This window comes from Rhinoderma darwinii, chromosome 4 (genome assembly GCF_050947455.1).
Source record: "Rhinoderma darwinii isolate aRhiDar2 chromosome 4, aRhiDar2.hap1, whole genome shotgun sequence".
Classification (NCBI taxonomy): Eukaryota; Metazoa; Chordata; class Amphibia; order Anura; family Rhinodermatidae; genus Rhinoderma; species Rhinoderma darwinii.
Genome location: NC_134690.1, coordinates 264,703,406 through 264,726,529, shown reverse-complemented (window position 1 = coordinate 264,726,529; position 23,124 = coordinate 264,703,406). Strand labels below are relative to the sequence as shown.

The 23,124-nt window shown below is 45.1% G+C and overlaps 1 protein-coding gene and 1 long non-coding RNA gene across 2 annotated transcripts in view; one reads left to right on the top strand and one right to left on the bottom strand.

The window, feature by feature from the left end:
* SYTL3 (synaptotagmin like 3) overlaps nt 1-16,767 on the bottom strand; it is an 88,151-nt gene extending 71,384 nt beyond the window's left edge. The window contains exons 1-3 of the mRNA XM_075862441.1: nt 16,541-16,767; nt 8,828-9,043; nt 4,622-4,686 (exon numbers count right to left, since the gene is read on the bottom strand). Of these exons, the coding sequence (XP_075718556.1) occupies nt 4,622-4,686; nt 8,828-9,043; nt 16,541-16,650 (391 nt within the window). The 5' untranslated portion in view covers nt 16,651-16,767. The remainder of the gene's footprint in view (nt 1-4,621; nt 4,687-8,827; nt 9,044-16,540) is intronic.
* The window catches only part of LOC142759826 (uncharacterized), a 69,818-nt gene that overhangs the window by 14,156 nt on the left and 32,538 nt on the right, over nt 1-23,124 (top strand). The gene's annotated exons all lie outside the window — the stretch shown is intronic.

The following is a 23,124-nucleotide window of genomic DNA, read 5'->3' as shown; positions in this document are numbered from 1 at the left end:
ATGCCACACAGCCCCCTGTAGGTAGTGCCACACAGCCCCCTGTAGGTAGTGCCACACAGCCCCCTGTAGGTAGTGCCACACAGCCCCCTTTTAGCACACCCCTAGATGGCACCCCCTACCTTCCTGTAGATAGCGCCACCGTAGGGGACCGTTCCAGGAGAAGTCCCTGACTTCAATGTCCATATATGGAGAGTTAAGTCAGGGACTTCTCATGAATCTGAATCACTGACGCCTCTGAAGTCCCTGACGTCACTGTGTCCATATCTGGACAGCGAAGTCAGGAACTTCTCCTGGATCGGAATTACCAGCCACAGAACACCACAAAAACACTCCCACCCCCTTTGGGCAGTGGGGTAGGCAAGGGCAGCAAAATCTTAAATGGCACAGGGGGTCGAATGGGGGCTCATTTGAAAGCTCTTTTCAATACAAAAACAATGCTGCAATCGATTTTGAGATAGGATTTTTTTTTCGCTGAGATATTTAACCCCTTTAGGACACAGCCTGTTTTGGCCTTGTGGACACAGCCTATTTTTTCAAATCTGACATGTGTCACTTTATGTGGTAATAACTCCGGAATGCTTTTACCTATCCAAGCGATTCTGAGATTGTTTTCTCGTGGCATATTGTACTTTATGTTAGTGAAAAAATTTGGTCGATAAATTCAATATTTATTTGTGAAAAACTTCAAATTTTAGCAAAAATTTGCAAAAATTTGCATTTTTCTAAATTTAAATGTATTTGCTTGTGAAACAGATAGTAATACCACACAAAATAGTTACTAGTTAACATCCCCCATATGTCTACTTTATGTTTGCATCATATTTTTTTCACGTACTTTTATTTTTCTAGGACGTTACGAGGCTTAGAACTTTAGCAGCAATTTCTCATATTTACAAATAAAATTTCAAAAGGCTATTTTTTCAGGGACCAGTTCAGTTCTGAAGTGGCTTTGAGGGCCTTATATATTAGAAAGTCCCCATAAATCACCCCATTTTGAAAACTGTACCCCTCAAGGTATTCAAAACCACATTCAGAAAATATTTTAACCCTTTAGGCGTTTCACAGGAATTAAGGCAAAGTAGAGGTGAGATTTACAAATTTCATTTTTTTTGCCGAAATTCATTTGTAATAAAAAAAAATCTGTAACACAGAAGCTTTTACCAGGGAAACGCAACTCAATATTTATTGCCCAAATTCTGCAGATTTTAGAAATATCCAACATGTGGCCCTAGTGTGCTAATGGACTGAAACACAGGCCTCAGAAGCAAAGGAGCACCTAGTGGATTTTGGGGCCTCCTTTTTTTAGGAATATATTTTAGGCACCATGTCAGGTTTGAGGAGGTCTTGTGGTACCTAAACAGCCGAAACCCCCCCCCCCCAAGTGACCCCATTTTGGAAACTACACCCCTCAAGGCATTTTTCATGGGGTATAGTTAGCATATTGACCCCACAGTTTTTTTGCAGAATTTAGTGGAATTAGTCTGTGAAGATGAAAATCACCTATTTTTCTGTGGAAACATAGAATTTTTTCATTTTTACAAGGAATAAAGGAGAAAAAGCACCCCAAAATTTGTAAAGCAATTTCTCCCGATTACGGCAATACCCCATATGTGGTCATAAACTGATGTTTGGACCCACAGCAGGGATCAGAAGGGAGGGAGCGCCTTTTGGATTTTGGAGCGCAGATTTTGCTGGATTGGTTTTCAGTGCCATGTCGGGTTTGCAACGCCCCGGAGCGACCAAAACAGTGGAAACCCGCCAAAAGTGACCCCATTTTTGAATCTACACCCCTCAAGGAATTTTTCTAGTGGTATAGTGAGCATTTTGGCCCCTCAGGATCTTTTTTAGAGCTAGGGTGACCAAAAAACAGCGATTTTGGCGCTTTAAATTCTTTATTTATTACAGCGTTCACCGTGCGCAATAAATTACGTTTTAATTTATTCTGCCGGTTGGTACGATTACGCCGATACCATATGTGTATAGTTTTTTTTTACGTTTTGCAGCGTTTGCACAATAAAATTAAGTTTCTATAAAATAATTTATTTTCTGGGACACACTATTCTGAGCCGTAACTTTTTTATTTTTTCGTCAAAAAAGCTGTGGGAGGTCTTGTTTTTTGCGGGACGGGTTTAGTTTTTATTGGTACCATTTTGGGGTAAATGCGACTTTTTGATCACTTTTTATTCTATATCTTGGGAGGGGTGGTGACCAAAAAATAGCGATGCTGACAGTTTTCCGTTTATTTTGTTTGCGGCGTTCACCGTGCGGAAAAATTAACATTATAGTTTCATAGATTGGGTCGTTACGAACGCGGCGATACCAAATATGTGTACTTTTTTTTAACGTTTTCATTTTTTCCCTATAATAAATGACTTATTATAGGAAAACAAAACCTTTTATTTTTACACTTTTATAAAACATTTTTATTAACTTTTTTTTACTTTTTACACTTTATATTTTTGTTTATTAACTTTTTTTTAACTTTTTACACTTTCTTTTTTTGACCTGCAGCTTTGATCGCTGCTAGAATACATTACACTACCTAGGTAGTGTAACGTATTCCAACTGTCAGTGTGACGTCACAGTCACTCTGACAGTTGGTCTACGAGGATCAGCAGAGGCTAATCCTCATAGGCTGACATACATGGCAGACCTGGGGGCCGTTGTCTGGCCCCCGGGTGCCATCACATGCATCAGAAGCCCCCACGATTGCATGGGGGCTGCTGATGCGCTACAAACCCGCTACATGCGGAGATCGCAATCGAGCCCCGCATGTAACGGGTTAATTGCCGAAATCAGCGGTGATGAGCCGCTGATCGGCAACACTGGAGAGTGTCAGCAGTCGGGGACAGCTGACGATCTCCAAGTTCCCGATGCACACTGTCGCCGACAGTGTGCATCGGGAACGGCACAGTGACTTTCTGTCACTCTGACAGGAAGCCTATCAGGTCCAGCCGAAGGTTGATCCTGATGGGCTTCCGTCCATGGCAGACCCGGAAGCCATTGTTTGGCTTCCGTTTGCCATACTAACTATGTTAGAAACCCCTAAAATTCGGCGATTGCACCCGATCGCCGAATTTAAGGGGTTAATGCGCCGAAATCAGCGGAAAAGGACCGCTGGCCAGCAAGAGGGGAGTGTCAGCTGTCGGCGACAGCTGACCTCCTGGTTCCCGGTGCACACTGTCGCCGACAGTGTGCACCGGGATTAACTCAGTAACTGTACGTCCTCGTGCGGGAAGTAACTTCCCGCAACGACGGACAGTTACGTCCTGGTGCGGATAGGGGTTAATTCAATTTATCATCTTCATTATCGGCTACCGCCGGTGTTAGCATTACCCAAAATGTACCGCGCGGGTAAAATCCTAAATATGTGTGGGTGTGTTTTTGTGAACTTCGGAATCTCACATCAAGGTGACTTTAAATTACGTATTATTACAATCGGCCTCGGCGATACAAAATGGACCTGGTCTACGATTGTAATATGATTTCATAGGTATACATTTCGGTAGTCGCTTGTGAATTTCAGAGAGCGCTAATTCGGAGAGTAATTTTCATTTTTGTACATTTCTATTGTCATATCACAAAATGCATTTGACCGAAATGGAAAGAATCACTTGATTGATGATGAGAGGGTATGGCGAAGAAAAAATAAGATCCTATCGAGAGTGATCCTTTCCGTTTCGGTCAAATGCATTTTGTGCAAATGCAATGCGCTTTCAGAAATTCACAAGCGACTACCGAAATGTGTACACATGAAATCATGTTACAAACCGTAGACCAGGTCCATTTTGTATCACCAAGGCCGATTGTAATAATACGTAATTTAAAGTCACCTTGATGTGACATTCCCAAGTTCACACACACACGCACGCACACGCGCCCACACACATTTAGGATTTTACCCGCACGGTACATTTTGTATAATGCTAACACCGGCAGTAGCTGATAATAACCTTGTTAAATATCTCAGCGAAAAAAAAAAAACTATCTCAAAATCGATTGTGGCATTGTTTTCATATTGAAAAGAGCTTTCAAATGAGCCCCCACTCGACCCCACGTGCCATTTAACATTTTGCTTCCGCCTCCACCCCAACGCCCCCAAGGGGGTGGGGTGTTTTTTATTTTGCGTTAACAGGTAGATTTTATGACCCCGATTAAATCCCACCAAATTTCAAAAATCTACCTCGAGCCGTTCAAAAGTTATGAGGGTGTTCCGGAACTTTTGGTGGGCACTTTATAACCATGTTGAAATTAATTATATCATGACGATATCAATATGAGTGATCATGTTTTTTTATTTATGTTATATTTTTCTGTATTATAAAACAGCGATTGTGACAAAGGCCTGGGATAGGCCGAAACATCCTCTTAAAAATCCCCTGACAAAAGAAAAAAAAACAAAAAAACAAAAAGAGTTCAACAACTTTGAATTTAAAACAAATAATTTTAAAAAAATTTACCTCTACGTCCATTATTTCTACAGAGTGCTGGGTTTTTTCTACTATACTTTATTGTGGGATATCCATCCCGAACCCTCATAGCACCTGAACATTCCTGTCTAGGAGTGCAGCCCATCATTCTTTCTATGATTTAGAATTAATCATGTATATAAATATATTACCTGCAGATGGAAACTTTTTTTCTCTTTCTTCATAGAACCATTCGCCAGTCTTTATTTTAACTTGACTGTAATATATAGGAAAACAGTATGGATGTTATTAATGTTATATATATATATATATATATATATATATATATATATATATATATATATATATATATGTACTTGCTAAAGTAATCATGGTAATCATGGGCCGGGTTCACACGGGTCTGATACGCTGCGTAAAACTACACAGCGTATCCGACCTAGAACCCAGAAAACATTCAGTCTGAAAAACCGCACCACTCTGTAGTGCAGTTTTTTGGGCGGAATTTCTGGTGTGGAAAGCCGCGCTAGAAAAAAAACAACCTTCATACTTTGACGTCCTGCAGCCCGGCCTCCTGGGATGATGTTTCATCCCATGTAACCGCTGCAGTCTGTGATTGGCTGCAGCAGTCACATGGGATGAAGCTTCATCCCTGGAGGCCGGGCTGGACGCAGGAGCAGAGAATTCTGGGTAAGTATACTTTTTTTCTGAGTTGCGATTTTTGTGGCGGAATCGCAGCATTTTTCCGCCGCCAAAAAACAAAAGCTTTTGTTGCGGGGTTGACCTCCCCATTGAATTCAATGGGAAAAACCCGCAAAAGAAAAGCAGCAATTCCGCAACATAAATTTACATGCTGCAGATTAAAAATCAATTTATGAATGCTGCAAATTTTCCGCAATGAAATCCGTTGCGGAAAATCCGCAGTATTTGCGCTACGTGTGGACCTGGCCTAAATGTCCGCATATCAAGCAAGGGTCAAATTTTACTTCTTTACATGCTGCCTAATTCTAGAGCTTTATCATTTTTTTTTTTCGATTTACTAATAGATTTATTTATTCCTCATCGCTTATATAACGCCAACATATTCTTCAGTATTGTGCAGACATTGTCACCATTTTTCTCAGTCCCTCTCCCTAAAGGGGCTCACAATCTTATTTCCTTGTCTCACATACTGTCTAAACTAGGGACAATTTTATAAGAAGCCAATAAACCTATTAGAATGTTTTTTTAATTTTTAATTAATGTTTTGGGTGGAAATCATCTTTATACTTTCATTAATTTGTCTAAGCAGAATTAGGCCTCTGGTAGCATTCTTTTATGTTTCAAGAGCTGTAACAGTATTCTACCATTTGCGTGAATTACAGAATATAAAAATAATTTTTACAAGGTTTTCAGCAAGGTCTTCATCATGTGAAAAGGTATTTGTGGTTTGTTTTTTTGAGCAAATTTATGATGCAGGCTCGGTTTTTTGTCCTGTTTACGAAAAGGCCCGATGTAGGACATGTAAACGAGCGCCGATCAACGAGACATCTCATTGATCGGCTTATTTGCCTCTTTCACAAGGAGCTATGTATGGGGAGGTGCACTCGTATCTAGGAACGTTCGTCCCCCATACATTTCTATCATGTTGGCAGCACGTTTCCCTGTTTACACAGGGAGATCGGCTGCCGACAACAATAATAATTTCGGCATTTAAAATACATTGGCTAATCGTTGCCCTGTTTATACAGGGCAATTATCGGGAACGAGCGTTCTATGAACGCTCGTTTGCCTCATAATTGGCCGGCGTAAAAGAGCCTTTAGATGGAGGCAGATTTTTTTTGTACAATGGAGATCAAAGGTAACAGGATGCATCCTGTTTTAAAGCTACATTTTCTTCTAATCTTGAAAAAATAACGTAGTATCCTTTTAAGAAGGTGCAAAAATATGGTATGAACAGTGCCTTATTTAAGCCATGGGAGCATTAAGGTGTATACACGTGCCGGTTTTGAGAGAAAATCACAGCAAAAAAATCCGTAAAACTATCATTTGTGAATGCACACTAAGTCCTTATTTACACGAGCGTGTTAAACGTCCGTGGGATGGCCGTTGAAACAGCGGCCGTCCCACGGACCTATGTAATTCAACATGGCCGTTCACACAGCCGTTGTTTCAACGGACCGTGTGAAGGGTCCGTGGGAAAATAGGACATGTCCTATCTTTTCACGCATCCCTCCATAGATTCTCATCTATGGGGGATGCGAGACATCGCGTCCCGCAGCGCCGAGCACAGATGCACCTCCGACGTAAAAAACGATCGTTTTTCATGTCCAAGGTGCTCAATGCTCGTCTAAATAAGGCCTTAAAGGGAAGCAATGTAATTACTCATTAGCGATAAGTAGGTTTAAAAGTTTAATCAGTAACAGGTGAAATGTACCAGGGTATATGCACACACAAAATCAAAAACGTCTGAAAATACGGAGCTATTTTCAAGGGAAAACAGCTCCTGATTTTCAGAAGTTTTTTTAATCAAAGTCGCGTTTTTCGTGCCGTTTTTAATGGCAGTTTTTGGAGCTGTTTTTTTATAAAGTCTATGAAAAACGGCTCCAAAAACATCTCAAGAAGTGACGTGCACTTATTTATCACGGCAGTTTTTTTACGCGGCTGTTTTTCAAAACGGCCGCGTAAAAAACGCTGCGTCGGAACAGAACGCTGTTTTTCCTAAAAATCAATGGGCAGATGTTTGGAGGCGTTATGCTTTCGATTTTTCAGCCGTTTCTCGGGACGTTCACGGCCTGAAAAACAGCTGAAAACACTGCGTGTGAACATACCCTAAAGCATATGCATTGGTGGAGCATACGTAAGGCTATGTTCATACTTGGGTTTTGGCTTCCGTTCATAATGGAAGCACCAATGCTCTGTGAAATCGATTGTACGATAAATACAACCGGGGCCCGACAGAACCTATTGACCCACAGTGGGGTCTGCTAGGTTCCTGTGGGGTGTTTTCTACTTAGATGGTAAAATAGCACTACATGCTTTGCTATTTTTCCCATCAAATTTCATGGAATCTACCACTGAGGCTCCGAATGGAGTTTTTTTATGCAAAAGTGAAAAAAAGCTAAACAATACACGGGGAACGTACTCGCCAGTACATAATGCTGATACATGTACAGTTTGGTATTTTTGAAGGTATTTATTTTATGTTGCTGCTTTGTAGAAGGAAAGGACTGTTCCGAGAGGAGGTGGCATTGAAATTGTCCTTACGATTCACTAAAATAGAAAAAGTGTCTGAAAAACCAGACAAGGTGGATTATTTTTTTTACTGCGTAACTGTTTGGGTATGTTCACACAGCATATATACACGGCAGAAAAATACGAGGCTGATTTCAAGTGGTTGATTTCGATTTCTGATTTCGGTGAATCCATCCGTTTTTGGAGTTGATTTTCTTAGCATATTTGATTTTTGCAAATATTTTTGAAGCGTAATTTGAGGTGTATTTTCAAAGCAGTTTTTTGTAGTGTTAATGGAAATTCAGCTTGTAAAATGTTTCAAGAAGGCGTTTTTTAAATTAGCAGTGTAAAAATACGCCTCACATAAACTACACAGGTGTATTTCCTATTTAAATCAATGGAAAGCTGTTTGCAGGCATATTTCAAGTGTATTTTGACCGTTTTATGCTTGGAAGTGAGCCTAAAAATAAGCCGTGTGAACCTAGACTTACTGTGCTGTGTTATAATTTATAAGGCCGGATTCACACGAGCGTGTGCGTTTTGCGCGCGCAAAAAACACAGCGTTTTACGCGCGCAAAAGGTCCATAAAAGCTCCGTGTGTCAGCAGCATATGATGTGTGGCTGCGGGATTTTCGTGCAGGCGCCATCATTATGACACTCTGTTTGTATGTTTGTAAACAGAAAAGCACGTGGTGCTTTTCTGTTTTCATTCATAGTTTTGACGCACGGAAGTGCGTCTGTGTGACGTGCGCGGTTTTCACGTACCCATTGACTTCAATGGGTGCGTGATGCGCAAAAAACGGGCAATTATATGACATGTCGTGCGTTTTACGCAGCGGACATACGCTGCTTGAAAATCACGGACAGTCTGAACGGCCCCATTGACTAACATAGGTCCGTGTGACGCGCGTGATTTTCACACGTTTCTCTGAATAAGCCCTTAGAGAGACTGTACCTGAGAAACCACAGAATTGAGTTACTATTGGTAAAGTAACCAGCCTTTAGTAAACATAGTTCAGATCACAGAATTTGAAGAGGTTTTTTCTTCACGTGAGGGATAAGAGAATGATTTAGCTGGCACCACCTGAGAGATAAATCCTCATTTTCCTCATTATACATATTATATCATTATTATAAATTTTGTATTAAAATGTTCAGCTGAATGCAAGAAGAGATTAATTCAATACCCATAAGCATTGCAGACAGTACACTTCCATACAATACTGCAGCGGGAAACCTGGCATTCCTGGCACACTCGGTGACTGCAGCCATTGCAGACAGCTCCTCTGTTCAGCAACCGTCCAAGGGCTTTCTGGCATCGGGCACATGATCGCTCTTGGTATTCTCGGCTTGAACTTTTTGCCCCTTTCCATCGAAGTTGTTGTAAATGTGTTTTCAGTTTCCTGCGTCAGTCAGCAAAAAAAACAGACATATAGCTGAACACTAGGAATGTGTCACCATATTAACCACTTATTAATACAATTTGCAAAAGTGAAAACCAAACCTTCCAGTCCTGCGTTTACTATTAATATCATTGATAAGAAGCTGTAAGGGCTCATGCCCTGTGCACAGTGCCGGTACAGCATTTCCCCACGGCTTCTTAGTACAGCAATACTTCTAGCGGAGAATACTTCTGGACATACCGTACATACGGAATCCAACAGGAAAAAACTCTGTATAGCTCTTCATGAAATCGGAGGCATACAGAGGTACAATAGAGGCGTCATGCAACTTTATGGCTGCCCTTTTACGGCTCCATACATGAGTGGGCACGAGTAACAATGCAACAGTAAATGTACAACTAAAGGATAACACAATTCAAATAGATTTTTCTACAGCATTTGTAGGCTGAGAAACTAAGGCTGGCTTTATAGGTTACAATTTTTCAAAGTTATGATGTTCAATGTAATTTTTCATGTATTTCATTTAGGATAGTTAGTCATTGTTTGCACACAACAATTTTTCAATTAATAGCGATTTCTTTGCATTGGTACTTAAATTCTACCATTTAAAACAACCTTACAATCATGTTTACACGATTAACCTATCTAATGAGCAAAAATAGCATGTACAATCACTTATCACACCAATAATTGCCAGTCGGGGAGCACATTAACACGCTACTACAATTGTAAGTTACGATTGAACGTGATGGTATCATACAAAAAATTGCAAAATGTAAAGCCACCTGTAATGACGGGGGGTAGGGAAACGGACAAGTGAGCCCTAGTCTACCCACCACTCTGTCCCTGCCTACTTGCAACGACCCGCCCTAGGCGACGGGGTACAACTGGGCGGCGGTCCCTGCGCTCAGTAAGTGCACGACAAACACGACAAACATACAAGGGAATACAAGCAAGGGAAAGGGGCAGTTGCCCACGGGAACACCGTGAGCAACCAGAGTGGTGAACGAGCCGAGTCAAGCCAGGAGTGTGCGAGGTACCAAACGAGGAGCAGAAGAGTAGTCAGTAAGCCAGGGTCTGTATGGAGCAGGATCAAAATAGAAGGAGCTGTAGCTGGGCCAGGAAACCACACGAAAAGAATCACAAGCACCGAGGGACAGGAAGGGCAGGCTTAAATAGACTGAGGGCGGGAGCTAGCTGAGTCTGGCCAGGTTGCGATAGGCTCTCCCACTCCTAAGCCTGCCAGCCTGAGTGGTGGAAGCTGGAGTCAGTCTCAGGGATGTAGATTCAGGTGCTGACTGATTAATTATGGGAGTTAACCCCGAAGCTGTGCCTGGCAGATCCTTTACAGTACCCCCCCTTTTATGAGGGGCCACCGGACCCTTTCTAAGTGGACCTGGCTTACTGGGGAAACGCAGGTGGAACCTCGTGACCAATACCCCAGCGTGAACATCCCGGGCGGGTACCCAAGTCCTCTCCTCGGGCCCGTATCCTCTCCAATGGACCAGGTACTGGAGGGAGCCTTGGACCATCTTGCTGTCCACAATCTTGGCCACCTCGAATTCCACCCCCTCAGGGGTGAGGACGGGAACAGGAGGTCTCCTCGAGGGAGCCAAGGACGGGGAGCAGCGTTTAAGGAGGGAGGCATGAAACACGTCGTGTATACGAAAAGACGGGGGTAACTCCAGCCGGAAGGAGACAGGATTGAGGACTTCAATGACCTTATACGGCCCAATAAACCAGGGAGCAAACTTCTTGGACGGGACCTTAAGACGCAAGTTCCTAGACGATAACCACACCAGATCCCCGACCATAAACAAGGGCTTAGAAGAACGTTTTCTATCAGCCTGAGTTTTTTGTACGCTCTGGGACGCCTCTAGGTTCTTCTGAACCTGGGCCCAGACTGTGCACAGTTCCCGATGAACGACCTCTACCTCGGGATTGTTGGAACTACCAGGTGAAACGGAGGAGAACCGTGGATTAAACCCAAAATTACAGAAAAAGGGGGAGACCCCTGACGAGTTACTGACCCGGTTATTAAGGGAAAATTCGGCGAGGGGAATGAATGAGACCCAATCATATTGACAGTCAGAGACAAAACACCTTAAATATTGTTCTAGAGATTGATTAGTCCTCTCAGTTTGGCCATTGGTTTCAGGATGGAAGGCAGAGGAGAAGGACAGATCAATCTCCAACTTCATACAGAAGGCTCTCCAAAACAATGAAACAAATTGTACCCCTCTGTCCGAAACAATATTGACAGGGACCCCATGGAGACGCAGGATGTGTTTGACAAACAAGGTAGCCAACGTCTTGGCGTTGGGTAGTTTCTTGAGGGGCACAAAGTGGCACATCTTACTGAAGCGGTCTACTACCACCCACACCACCGACTTTCCTTGGGATGGAGGCAAATCGGTGATAAAATCCATGGAGATATGTGTCCAAGGTCTCTGGGGAATGGGCAACGAACGCAGTAAGCCCGCTGGTCGGGACCTGGGAGTCTTGGACCTAGCACAAACCTCACAAGCGGCGACGTAGGCCTTAACGTCTTTAGGCAACCCAGGCCACCAATAGTTTCTAGTAATGAGGTGTTTGGTACCCAGGATGCCTGGATGACCAGATAGTGCGGAGTCATGATTTTCCCTAAGTACCCTTAGCCGGAATTGTAGGGGAACAAACAGCTTGTTCTCAGGAAGGTTCCCGGGAGCTGAACCTTGATCAGCAGCAATTTCAGAGACTAAATCAGAATCGATCGAGGAAATGATTATACCTGGAGGCAAAATACAAGCAGGATCTTCCTCCGAAGGTGGGCTGGCCATGAAGCTACGCGACAGTGCATCAGCCTTAATATTTTTAGACCCAGCCCTATAGGTAACCAAAAAATTGAATCTGGTAAAAAATAACGCCCATCAAGCTTGTCTCGGGTTTAGCCTCCGGGCAGATTCTAGGAAAACCAGATTCTTGTGGTCGGTAAGGACCGTTACCTTGTGCCTAGCCCCCTCCAGGAAGTGGCGCCACTCTTCAAATGCCCATTTAATGGCTAAGAGTTCGCGGTTGCCAATATCATAGTTACTCTCAGTTGGCGAAAACTTCCTGGAGAAGTAGGCACAGGGGCGGAGATGGGTGAGGGACCTGGTACCCTGGGACAAGACAGCCCCCACTCCCACCTCAGATGCGTCAACTTCCACGATAAATGGCTCCATTTGGTTGGGCTGAACCAGCACCGGGGCCGAGATAAAGCACCTCTTAAGGACCTCAAAAGCCTGGACAGCCTCAGGAGGCCAGTGGAGGAGATCAGCTCCTTTGCGAGTGAGGTCCGTAAGAGGCTTAGCGATGACCGAGAAGTTAGCAATAAATCTCCTGTAATAAATAGCGAACCCCAAAAAACACTGTAACGCCTTCAGGGAGGCAGGTTGGACCCATTCCGCCACAGCCTGAACCTTGGCGGGGTCCATGCGGAATTCATGAGGAGTGAGGATTTGACCCAAAAATGGTATTTCCTGTACCCCAAACACACATTTTTCGGTTTTGGCAAACAGTTTGTTTTCCCGAAGGACCTGGAGCACCTTCCTGACATGCTCAATGTGGGAGGACCAGTCCTTGGAAAACACCAGTATGTCATCAAGGTACACTACAAGAAATATCCCCAGGTAATTTCTCAAAATCTCATTTATGAAATTCTGGAAGACCGCAGGGGCATTACACAACCCAAAGGGCATGACGAGGTATTCGAAATGGCCTTCGGGCGTGTTAAACGCAGTCTTCCACTCATCCCCCTCTTTGATGCGGATAAGGTTATACGCCCCCCGTAGATCCAACTTAGAGAACCATTGGGCCCCCTGATTCTGATTGAAGAGATCAGGAATCAAAGGAAGGGGATACTGGTTCCTTACCGTGACCTTATTCAGGCTACGGTAGTCAATGCATGGCCTAAGACCACCATCCTTCTTCCCTACGAAGAAGAAGCCAGCACCTACCGGAGAAGTAGAGGGACGAATGTAACCCTTGGCCAGGCATTCCTGGATATACTCTCTCATGGCTTCACGTTCGGGACAAAAAAGATTAAATATCCTACCCTTAGGAAGCTTAGCTCCTGGTACCAATTCGATAGCGCAATCGTATTCTCTATGAGGAGGTAACACTTCGGAAGCCTCCTTAGAGAAAACATCAGCGTGTTCGCCTCCTCAGGGGGAGAAATAGAATTAACAGAAAAACATGACGTAAAACATTCATTACCCCATTTGGTTAGCTCCCCAGTATTCTAGTCAAACGTGGGATTATGCAACTGCAACCAGGGAAGGCCTAGAACCAAATCGTACGATAATCCCTGCATCAACAGTACAGAGCACTGCTCCAAATGCATGGAGCCAACAAGGAGTTAAAAAACAGGGGTATGCTGTGTAAAATAACCATTAGCAAGAGGAGTGGAGTCGTTACCCACTACCGGGACAGGTTTAGGCAAATCAATCAGAGGCATAGCAAGAGACATAGCAAATTCCACAGACATGATATTAGTAGAGGACCCTGAATCCACGAAGGCACTGCCGGTAGCAGACCTGCCACCAAAAGAGACCTGAAAGGGAAGCAAGATCTTAGTATGTTTCCTATTTACGGGAAATACCTGTGCGCCCAAGTGACCTCCCCGATGATCACTTAGGCGCAGAAGTTCTCTGGCTGCATTCTTACGCTTAGGACAGTTGTTCACTTGATGCTTGTCATCCCCACAGTAGAAGCAGAGACCATTCTTCCTGCGGAATTCTCTACGTTGTTGGGGGGACACGGAGGCCCCGAGTTGCATAGGTATCTCTGAGTCTTTTGGGGAGGAACGAAGCAACGGAACTTCGGGAGGCATCATGGGGGAGTCGGAGGAGAAAACACATAAACGTTCACGTTGTCGTTCCCTGAGACGTCGGTCAAGTCGTACCGCTAAAGCCATAACCTGGTCTAGGGAGTCAGAAGAGGGATAGCTAAGTAGCAGGTCTTTCAGGGCATTCGACAGACCCAACCTAAACTGGCACCTTAAGGCAGGGTCATTCCACCGAGAAGCTACGCACCACTTCCTAAAGTCAGAACAATACTCCTCAACAGGTCTCTTACCCTGACATAAGGTCACCAGCTGACTCTCGGCAAAGGCAGTCCTGTCAGTCTCGTCATAAATAAGTCCGAGAGCAGAAAATAAACAATCAACGGAGGAAAGTTCAGGGGCGTCAGGAGCCAAGGAGAAGGCCCACTCTTGGGGCTCTTCCTGGAGCCGGGACATAATTATACCCACCCGCTGGCTCTCAGAACCTGAGGAATGAGGCTTTAAACGAAAGTAAAGCCTACAACTCTCCCGAAAGGAGAGAAAAGCCCTCCGGCCCCCTGAGAACCGGTCGGGCAACTTGAGGTGGGGTTCAAGAGGTGAGGTGAGGGGAACTACCAAGGTAGCATCAGGCTGGTTGACCCTCTGAGCCAGGGCCTGGACCTGTAGGGAGAGACCCTGCATTTGCTGAGCCAGGGTCTCACGGGGGTCCATAGTGGTGTCAGGGACCAGGGTAGACTAGGTATGGGCTTGTGATTATGTAATGACGGGGGGTAGGGAAACGGACAAGTGAGCCCTAGTCTACCCGCCACTCTGTCCCTGCCTACTTGCAACGACCCGCCCTAGGCGACGGGGTACAACTGGGTGGCGGTCCCTGCGCTCAGTAAGTGCACGACAAACACGACAAACATACAAGGGAATACAAGCAAGGGAAAGGGGCAGTTGCCCATGGGAACACCGTGAGCAACCAGAGTGGTGAACGAGCCGAGTCAAGCCAGGAGTGTGCGAGGTACCAAACGAAGAGCAGAAGAGTAGTCAGTAAGCCAGGGTCTGTATGGAGCAGGATCAAAATAGAAGGAGCTGTAGCTGGGCCAGGAAACCACACGAAAAGAATCACAAGCACCGAGGGACAGGAAGGGCAGGCTTAAATAGACCGAGGGCGGGAGCTAGCTGAGTCTGGCCAGGTTGCGATAGGCTCTCCCACTCCTAAGCCTGCCAGCCTGAGTGGTGGAAGCTGGAGTCAGTCTCAGGGATGTAGATTCAGGTGCTGACTGATTAATTATGGGAGTTAACCCCGAAGCTGTGCCTGGCAGATCCTTTACACCACCCTAATAATTGTAAATATTGGAGCATTTACAATTTTCATTCCATGGTTTAATAGAGAATTAATGATTAGACCAAAACTGAAAAGAACAACTCGAAGTTCAATGGATGGATGTGATTCCTACATTAAAGGGGTTTTCTAGCTGAGAAAATTGATGGCCTATCCTCAGGATAGGCCATCGATAGCTGATGGGTCTGGGTAAAGCTCCCGGGAACCCCACCGATCAGCTGTTTTGAAGGAGCCGCAGCGCTTGTACGAGTGCTGCTTCCCCGTCATTTCTTCTTGCTTACTGTGAATGCTCGACACACATGTAGCGGCGATTCGCAGGTATTGAAGTCTTCTTCTCCCATTGAACTGAATGGGAGAAAAGGCTACAATACCTGTGAATCGCCACTAAATGCGTGTCACACATTCACAGTAAGCAAGAAGAAATGACAGGGAAGCAGCGCTCTTACCAGCAATGCAGCCCCTTCAAAACAGCTGATCGGTGGGGGTCCCGGGAGTCGGACCCCAACCGATCAGCTATTGATGGCCTATCCTGAGGATAGACCATCAATTTTATCGGCTGGAAAACCCTTTAAGCAAAGTTTTGATAGTCTGATGCCTGTGGGTTGTGAGAGATGAGAGATATTATCAAGGACTTCCCATGGGTCCTACACTATTTCACACACAATATATGAATATGGTTGCAGTTATATCATTTTTGGACAAAAAAGAAAACATTTCAAGCGATGACCCTTCTATTAATTTTATATGTGTTGTTAATCCTGAGAAATTAAATTAATATCTACAGTTATCGATTTTCTAGATTAAAATCAAACAGTTAAAATGATTAATCGCAGACTTAACATGTGGCAATTATATTTATTCTTTGGATTAGTCACTCCATCATCATTTCACTGTTATATAGTTGCTAATGCTGATCTGTTCAGGTTTTAAAATATCCAATGACCTCCACCTCCAAAGTAGTCACCAGTACGATTAAAGTCTAACTACCCACTTTGTAGGTAAACTCTTTAACCAGTAACTAAAGCTCTTGTAACACACTGCGACATGAATACTCCTTAGAATTGAACTCCCCATAGAAGACTAATACCCATCTACTGGTTGATAATAATACTTGAGTAATTTACAATCTTAGATTTAATGCAAAATTTTGTGCAAAATTTCCAAGTGACCAAAGAGGATTACCTTACATTTATCTGTACTTAGGGCAATGGCTACTTCTACTACCTATAGTCAGTAGTATCTACAACTCCTTGACAATTATTAGCGAATCTGTAGTGGAAGTAGAAATACAGATAAACTTTATAGAGCTTTGGCTAATAAATCCCAGGAATATCAGACATCGGAATAGGAGTAGTCACTTTACCTTATTCTATCTTCCTCTGCTTTTTGAAGAGTCTGGTCTCGATACAGGACCTCCAGCACCTTCTCCCTCTCAATCTCCTTGAGAAAGCTTAGATTGAAATCAACAGCCATCTTCTCTGATGTCCTGAGATATCTCCACCTGCTATCGACCACTGGTACTGCAGCACTTCTTGCTTGGATTGACGTCTGGCTTAATGTTGCATTGTCTAGGGGAGCATATCCGCTGGGTAGACAAATATACGAAGCATTACGTCCACAGCATCAGTACAGACAAGACAAATTAATCTCTGGCCTGTGTCATCTAACTACCCTGTCACATGGAATGACACTGGACTCGTAGTCCACAGCAAGACCCTGATTTTCTGTCTTTACTTGCAATATTTTTAGGCCTTTAGATAACAGGAACAGTAGCAGGTGTTTTCAGCCAAATGCCAAGCATATTCTGTAATTCTAAGAGAGAAGATGAAGCTTTTCAGAGGGGAGAAGAAAGCACAGTAGTTTCATGTTGTTAACTTAAGCGTATTTCTGCTCTTAAATTGAGCTACATAATGCAACTGTGGGAAACGTAACCACTTATTCGTGATAATGTGCCAAGAATATAATGATATAATGTTCAGCGGCTAAGTGGAGCCATTCAATCGACACAGCTCGCAGACCAACTGAAAAGGCTTTGCTTTCAACAGTCTGCGCTGTAAAAGTGGGAAGTCAATCCACTCTTCAGTACTGACGGTGCAGATCCAGGATTATTCAGCAGCTACAGTGTTATTGCTTATAGAAGACAAGCAAATATGTTCTGTAATAAGGTCCACTGCATTGTATACAGAACAATCTGCAAAATATTATTTACACAACGACGTGATCTTCACAGTATATAGCGATCTAAAGATCAGGATTGATAGGGTTTAGGTTTTGTTGCCTATAATAGCAAATTTGGCCTATAAAAATATCATCTATATGAATGTACCATTGAGGTAGCCACTGTGGTTACCAAGAGACCAGACTCCAGACTCAGAGCCCCATATTAATTTAGACCAGTATATTAAGTCAGACCCTAGATGCCAAGCCCAACCTTAATTCAGATCCCAGACCAAACCCCCACATTAATGCAGGCCCCAGACTCAGAACCCCACACTAATTCAGACTCCAAACTCAGACCCCCACATTAATTCAGACCCCAGATCCGGGACCTTCACAACAATTCAGAACCCCACATTAATTCAGACACCAGACTCTTACATTAATTCAAACCTTTGGGGAGTCAGTACGTGCCTCCCGAGGACAAGAGTGGTGAGTAAATTTTTTTTAGCACCGATCGGGGAAATGGGGTCCAATCTGAGGAACGGTGGTCTAATCTGGGCACGACTACATCTTCCGTCTACAGTTCATTTACCGTCTATACTTGATTAAATGCAGGGTGGGACCTCTTGCGTGCACCTCTTACTCCGGCGCTCTTTAGATTAAGATTAGAGTATAAAATGCCAGACCTAATAGAGTCCCCCCCACTGTGTGTACATAACTTAATATTCACCTTTTGACTACAAGCAAACATCTGCTTGTTGCCATTTGAGCAAGCACAAATGGTTCATAAAACCCCACAAAAAACTGACCTACATACTGTGTGTGAATCTAGTCTCAGGGTATGTGCACACGCTAGCTGTCATTTACGTGTGAAAAGACAGACTGTTTTCAAGAGAAAACAGCTGCCTCGTTTCACACGTAAATGCTCCTCCTCGCATTTTGCGAGGCGTCTGAGACGCTCGTAAATCTTGAGCTGTGCTTCATTGAGTTCAATGAAGAACAGCTCAAATTACGTGGCAAAGAAGTGCCCTGCACTTCTTTGCCGAGGCAGTCCATTTACGCGTCATCGTTTGACAGCTGTCAAACGACGACGCGTAAATTACAGGTTGTCTGCACAGTACGTCGGCAAACCCATTCAAATGATTGGGCAGATGTTTGCCGACATATTGCAGCCCTATTTTCAGACGTAAAACGAGGCATAATACGCCTCGTTTACGTCTGAAAATAGGTCGTGTGAACCCAGCCTTACAATGAAAATTCAATTTGCTATGTTCAGTGGCCATTTTATGTTTTCATTATATGAACATAGCTATGAAGACAATGTTTTGGCACCATTATAAGCTATTACATCACCATTATAAGGTCCCGTAGTGGATTTGTTCCGGATTTTCCCTCCAGATTTACGGCGAGGGGAATCCGTAGTTTAAGACTATTGCAGGCAAATGGATAAGATTTAAAAAATCTCATTCACATGCTGCTGAACTTGTCCCACACAGAGATCAGAGCATGCTGCGGGTTTTGCATAACCTGTGCAGATTTTGCTGCAGAAACGCTGAGGATACGCTGCAGACAATCCGGGAATCTTTTGAGGATGGGCGATTCAGATTAGTCATTTCTGAGCATCCACAATTAATTTTAAGTGCACTATAGGATACAAAGCTTAAAGTCGTTGTCCATTTTTTATTTTATTTATAGAATAGTAATGCATACTGATGACTTAGGCCCTGTTCACACGGTGCGTATTTAACACACGATTTAAGCTTCCCATTGACATCATTGCACACCACGCATTTTTTTACGCTGGCATTTCAAAAACACGTTGCATAAAAAAAGGAGCGTCAGGTCAATTCTTTGGTGCCGAAAATGCGCTTAATTCCCATAGTCAAAGGGAGTCCTAAAAACCTCCTTATGGCCATCTGGGCTGTTCCCAGAGGGTAGTGCAGCCTTGCTTGAAGCCGCGCTGTCATCTAGGGGACAAACGTCGATATGGCGACGTGTCCTCCTCAGTTATAATACCAAATTATGTATTCCTCCTTGGGGAAAAATACTCCTTAAAAATACTAAGGGGCTTATTTTTACGCTGCTGGACAAAATGTATAGCGACCTCTGACAGCACAGCCCTCAGTGCAGCTCCATAAGTAGGAGCAAAGACAATATTAACCCTCAGTGATTCAGTCTGTTCCAGAGAGGGGGGGGGGGGGTGGCCCAGTCAAAACTTTGTAATGGGGCCACCAAAGTGTTAAAACGGCCCTGTGCCCAATAGTGAACTTCCTCTCCTGGTCTTCAGAGGAGGAACTTAACAGCACAGATTCAGTCATTTTAACTAAGGGCCTTGGAGAAGCAGCATAAAGACACTTAGTCTAACGCCTGATCCACACAAACGTTGTATACGTCCGTTTGCTGTGCGTGAACACGGATCTATGCAACTCAATGGGGCTTTTCACGCAGAGAGTGTCCGTTGTGTGAAACTCACTGCATGTCCTATTTTGGTGCGCTCTTTGCGGATCATGCACCCATTGAAGTCAATGGGTGCATGAAAATCACAGACAGCACACGGACGTCTAAAGAAATGCAGAGAAAAAAATGAATAAACAAATGTGCACCAACACTGACAACAAAAACTGATGTTACTTGGAACACACACTGATGGAACACGGAATTGCAACGCATGAAAAACGCTGCGCTTTTTACGTTCGCAAAACTGACACGTTCGTGTGAATCAGGCCTAAGGCCTCATTCACACGACAGGGTCCGAGTGTCGGCCGATAAAATCGGCCGTTTTGGGCCGTTTTTCCCGGCCGGTTTGCATCCGTTTTGCATCCGTTCCGGGCCGTGTTGCCGTTTTTAACGGCCGATTTTGACCCGTTTTGCATCCGTTTTTTTCCCTGTCCGTTTTAAAATCGGATGAATTTCATTTAACTTTATTGACACACACAGCCCTTTGTAGATAATGCCACACAGCTCCCTGTAGGTAATGCCACCCAGCCCCCTATAGGTAATGCCCCCCTGCCCCCTATAGGTAATGCCACCCTGCCCCCTATAGGAAATGCCACCCTGCCCCTTGTAGGTAATGCCACCCTGCCCCTTGTAGGTAATGCCACCCTGCCCCTTGTAGGTAATGCCACCCTGCCCCTTGTAGGTAATGCCACCCAGCCCCCTGTAGGTGATGCCACCCAGCCCCCTGTAGGTGATGCCACCAAGTCCCCTGTAGGTGATGCCACCAAGTCCCCTGTAGGTGATGCCACACAGCCCCCTGTTGGTTGCACCCATCCCGCCCCCCCCTACATTCCAGGAGAAGTCACTGACTTCAATGTCCATATATGGACAGAGTAGTCACTGACTTCTCCTGGAGAGGAATTCCCTGCCACAGGTCGGGAATTACAATTCAGAAGTGAGTGACGTCACTGTGTCCATATATGGACAGTGTAGTCACTCACTTCTCCTGTAGCGGAATCTCCGGCCATAGAGTCGGGGATTCCGCTTCAGAAGTGAGTGACATCGCTGTGTCCATATATGGACAGTGTAGTCACTCACTTCTCCTGTAGCGGAATCCCCGGCCATAGAGTCGGGGATTCCGCTGCAGAAGTGAGTGACATCGCTGTGTCCATATATGGACAGTGTAGTCACTCACTTCTCCTGTAGCGGAATCCCCGGCCATATACTCGAGTATTCCGCTGCAGAAGTGAGTGACATCGCTGTGTCCATATATGGACAGTGTAGTCACTCACTTCTCCTGTAGCGGAATCCCCATCCATAGAGTCGTGGATTCCGCTGCAGTAGTGAGTGACATCGCTGTGTCCATATATGGACAGTGTAGTCACTCACTTCTCCTGTAGCGGAATCCCCGGCCATAGCGTCGGGGATTCCGCTGCAGAAGTGAGTGACATCGCTGTGTCCATATATGGACAGTGTAGTCACGCACTTCTCCTGTAGCGGAATCCCCAATCCCCGGCCGGGGATTGGCGATTCCGACTCCTACTGGGAGCAAAAAAAGACCCTCCTCCTCCTCACATGCACTCTGCACTATGAGGAGGAGGAGGAGAGAGAGCACGAGCGACGGAATACATGGCCATCACTCGGGACACATTCCGGTGATGGCCGTGTATTACCCGGCCCCATAGACTTCTATGGGAGTGGGGCGGCCGGGTGAAATGTCGAAAATAGGGCATGTCCCATTTGTTGCACCCATCCCCCCCCTACATTCCAGGAGAAGTCACTGACTTCAATGTCCATATATGGACAGAGTAGTCACTGACTTCTCCTGGAGAGGAATTCCCTGCCACAGGTCGGGAATTACGCTTCAGAAGTGAGTGACGTCACTGTGTCCATATATGGACAGTGTAGTCACTCACTTCTCCTGTAGCGGAATCTCCGGCCATAGAGTCGGGGATTCCGCTTCAGAAGTGAGTGACATCGCTGTGTCCATATATGGACAGTGTAGTCACTCACTTCTCCTGTAGCGGAATCCCCGGCCATAGAGTCGAGTATTCCGCTGCAGAAGTGAGTGACATCGCTGTGTCCATATATGGACAGCGTAGTCACTCACTTCTCCTGTAGCGGAATCCCCGGCCATAGAGTCGGGGATTCCGCTGCAGAAGTGAGTGACATTGCTGTGTCCATATATGGACAGTGTAGTCACTCACTTCTCCTGTAGCGGAATCCCCGGCCATAGCGTTGGGGATTCCGCTGCAGAAGTGAGTGACATCGCTGTGTCCATATATGGACAGTGTAGTCACGCACTTCTCCTGTAGCGGAATCCCCGGCCATAGAGTCGAGTATTCCGCTGCAGAAGTGAGTGACATCGCTGTGTCCATATATGGACAGTGTAGTCACTCACTTCTCCTGTAGCGGAATCCCCATCCATAGAGTCGTGGATTCCGCTGCAGTAGTGAGTGACATCGCTGTGTCCATATATGGACAGTGTAGTCACTCACTTCTCCTGTAGCGGAATCCCCGGCCATAGCGTCGGGGATTCCACTGCAGAAGTGAGTGACATCGCTGTGTCCATATATGGACAGTGTAGTCACGCACTTCTCCTGTAGCGGAATCCCCAATCCCCGGCCGGGGATTGGCGATTCCGACTCCTACAGGGGGCAAAAAAAGACCCTCCTCCTCCTCACATGCACTCTGCACTATGAGGAGGAGGAGGAGAGAGAGCACGAGCGACGGAATACATGGCCATCACTCGGGACACATTCCGGTGATGGCCGTGTATTACCCGGCCCCATAGACTTCTATGGGAGCCGGGCGGCCAGGTGAAATGCCGAAAATAGGGCATGTCCCATTTGTTGCACCCATCCCCCCCCTACATTCCAGGAGAAGTCACTGACTTCAATGTCCATATATGGACAGATTAGTCACTGACTTCTCCTGGAGAGGAATTCCCTGCCACAGGTCGGGAATTACGCTTCAGAAGTGAGTGACGTCACTGTGTCCATATATGGACAGTGTAGTCACTCACTTTTCCTGTAGCGGAATCTCCGGCCATAGAGTCGGGGATTCCGCTTCAGAAGTGAGTGACATCGCTGTGTCCATATATGGACAGTGTAGTCACTCACTTCTCCTGTAGCGGAATCCCCGGCCATAGAGTCGGGGATTCCGCTGCAGAAGTGAGTGACATCGCTGTGTCCATATATGGACAGTGTAGTCACTCACTTCTCCTGTAGCGGAATCCCCGGCCATAGAGTCGAGTATTCCGCTGCAGAAGTGAGTGACATTGCTGTGTCCATATATGGACAGTGTAGTCACTCACTTCTCCTGTTGCGGAATCCCCGGCCATAGCGTCGG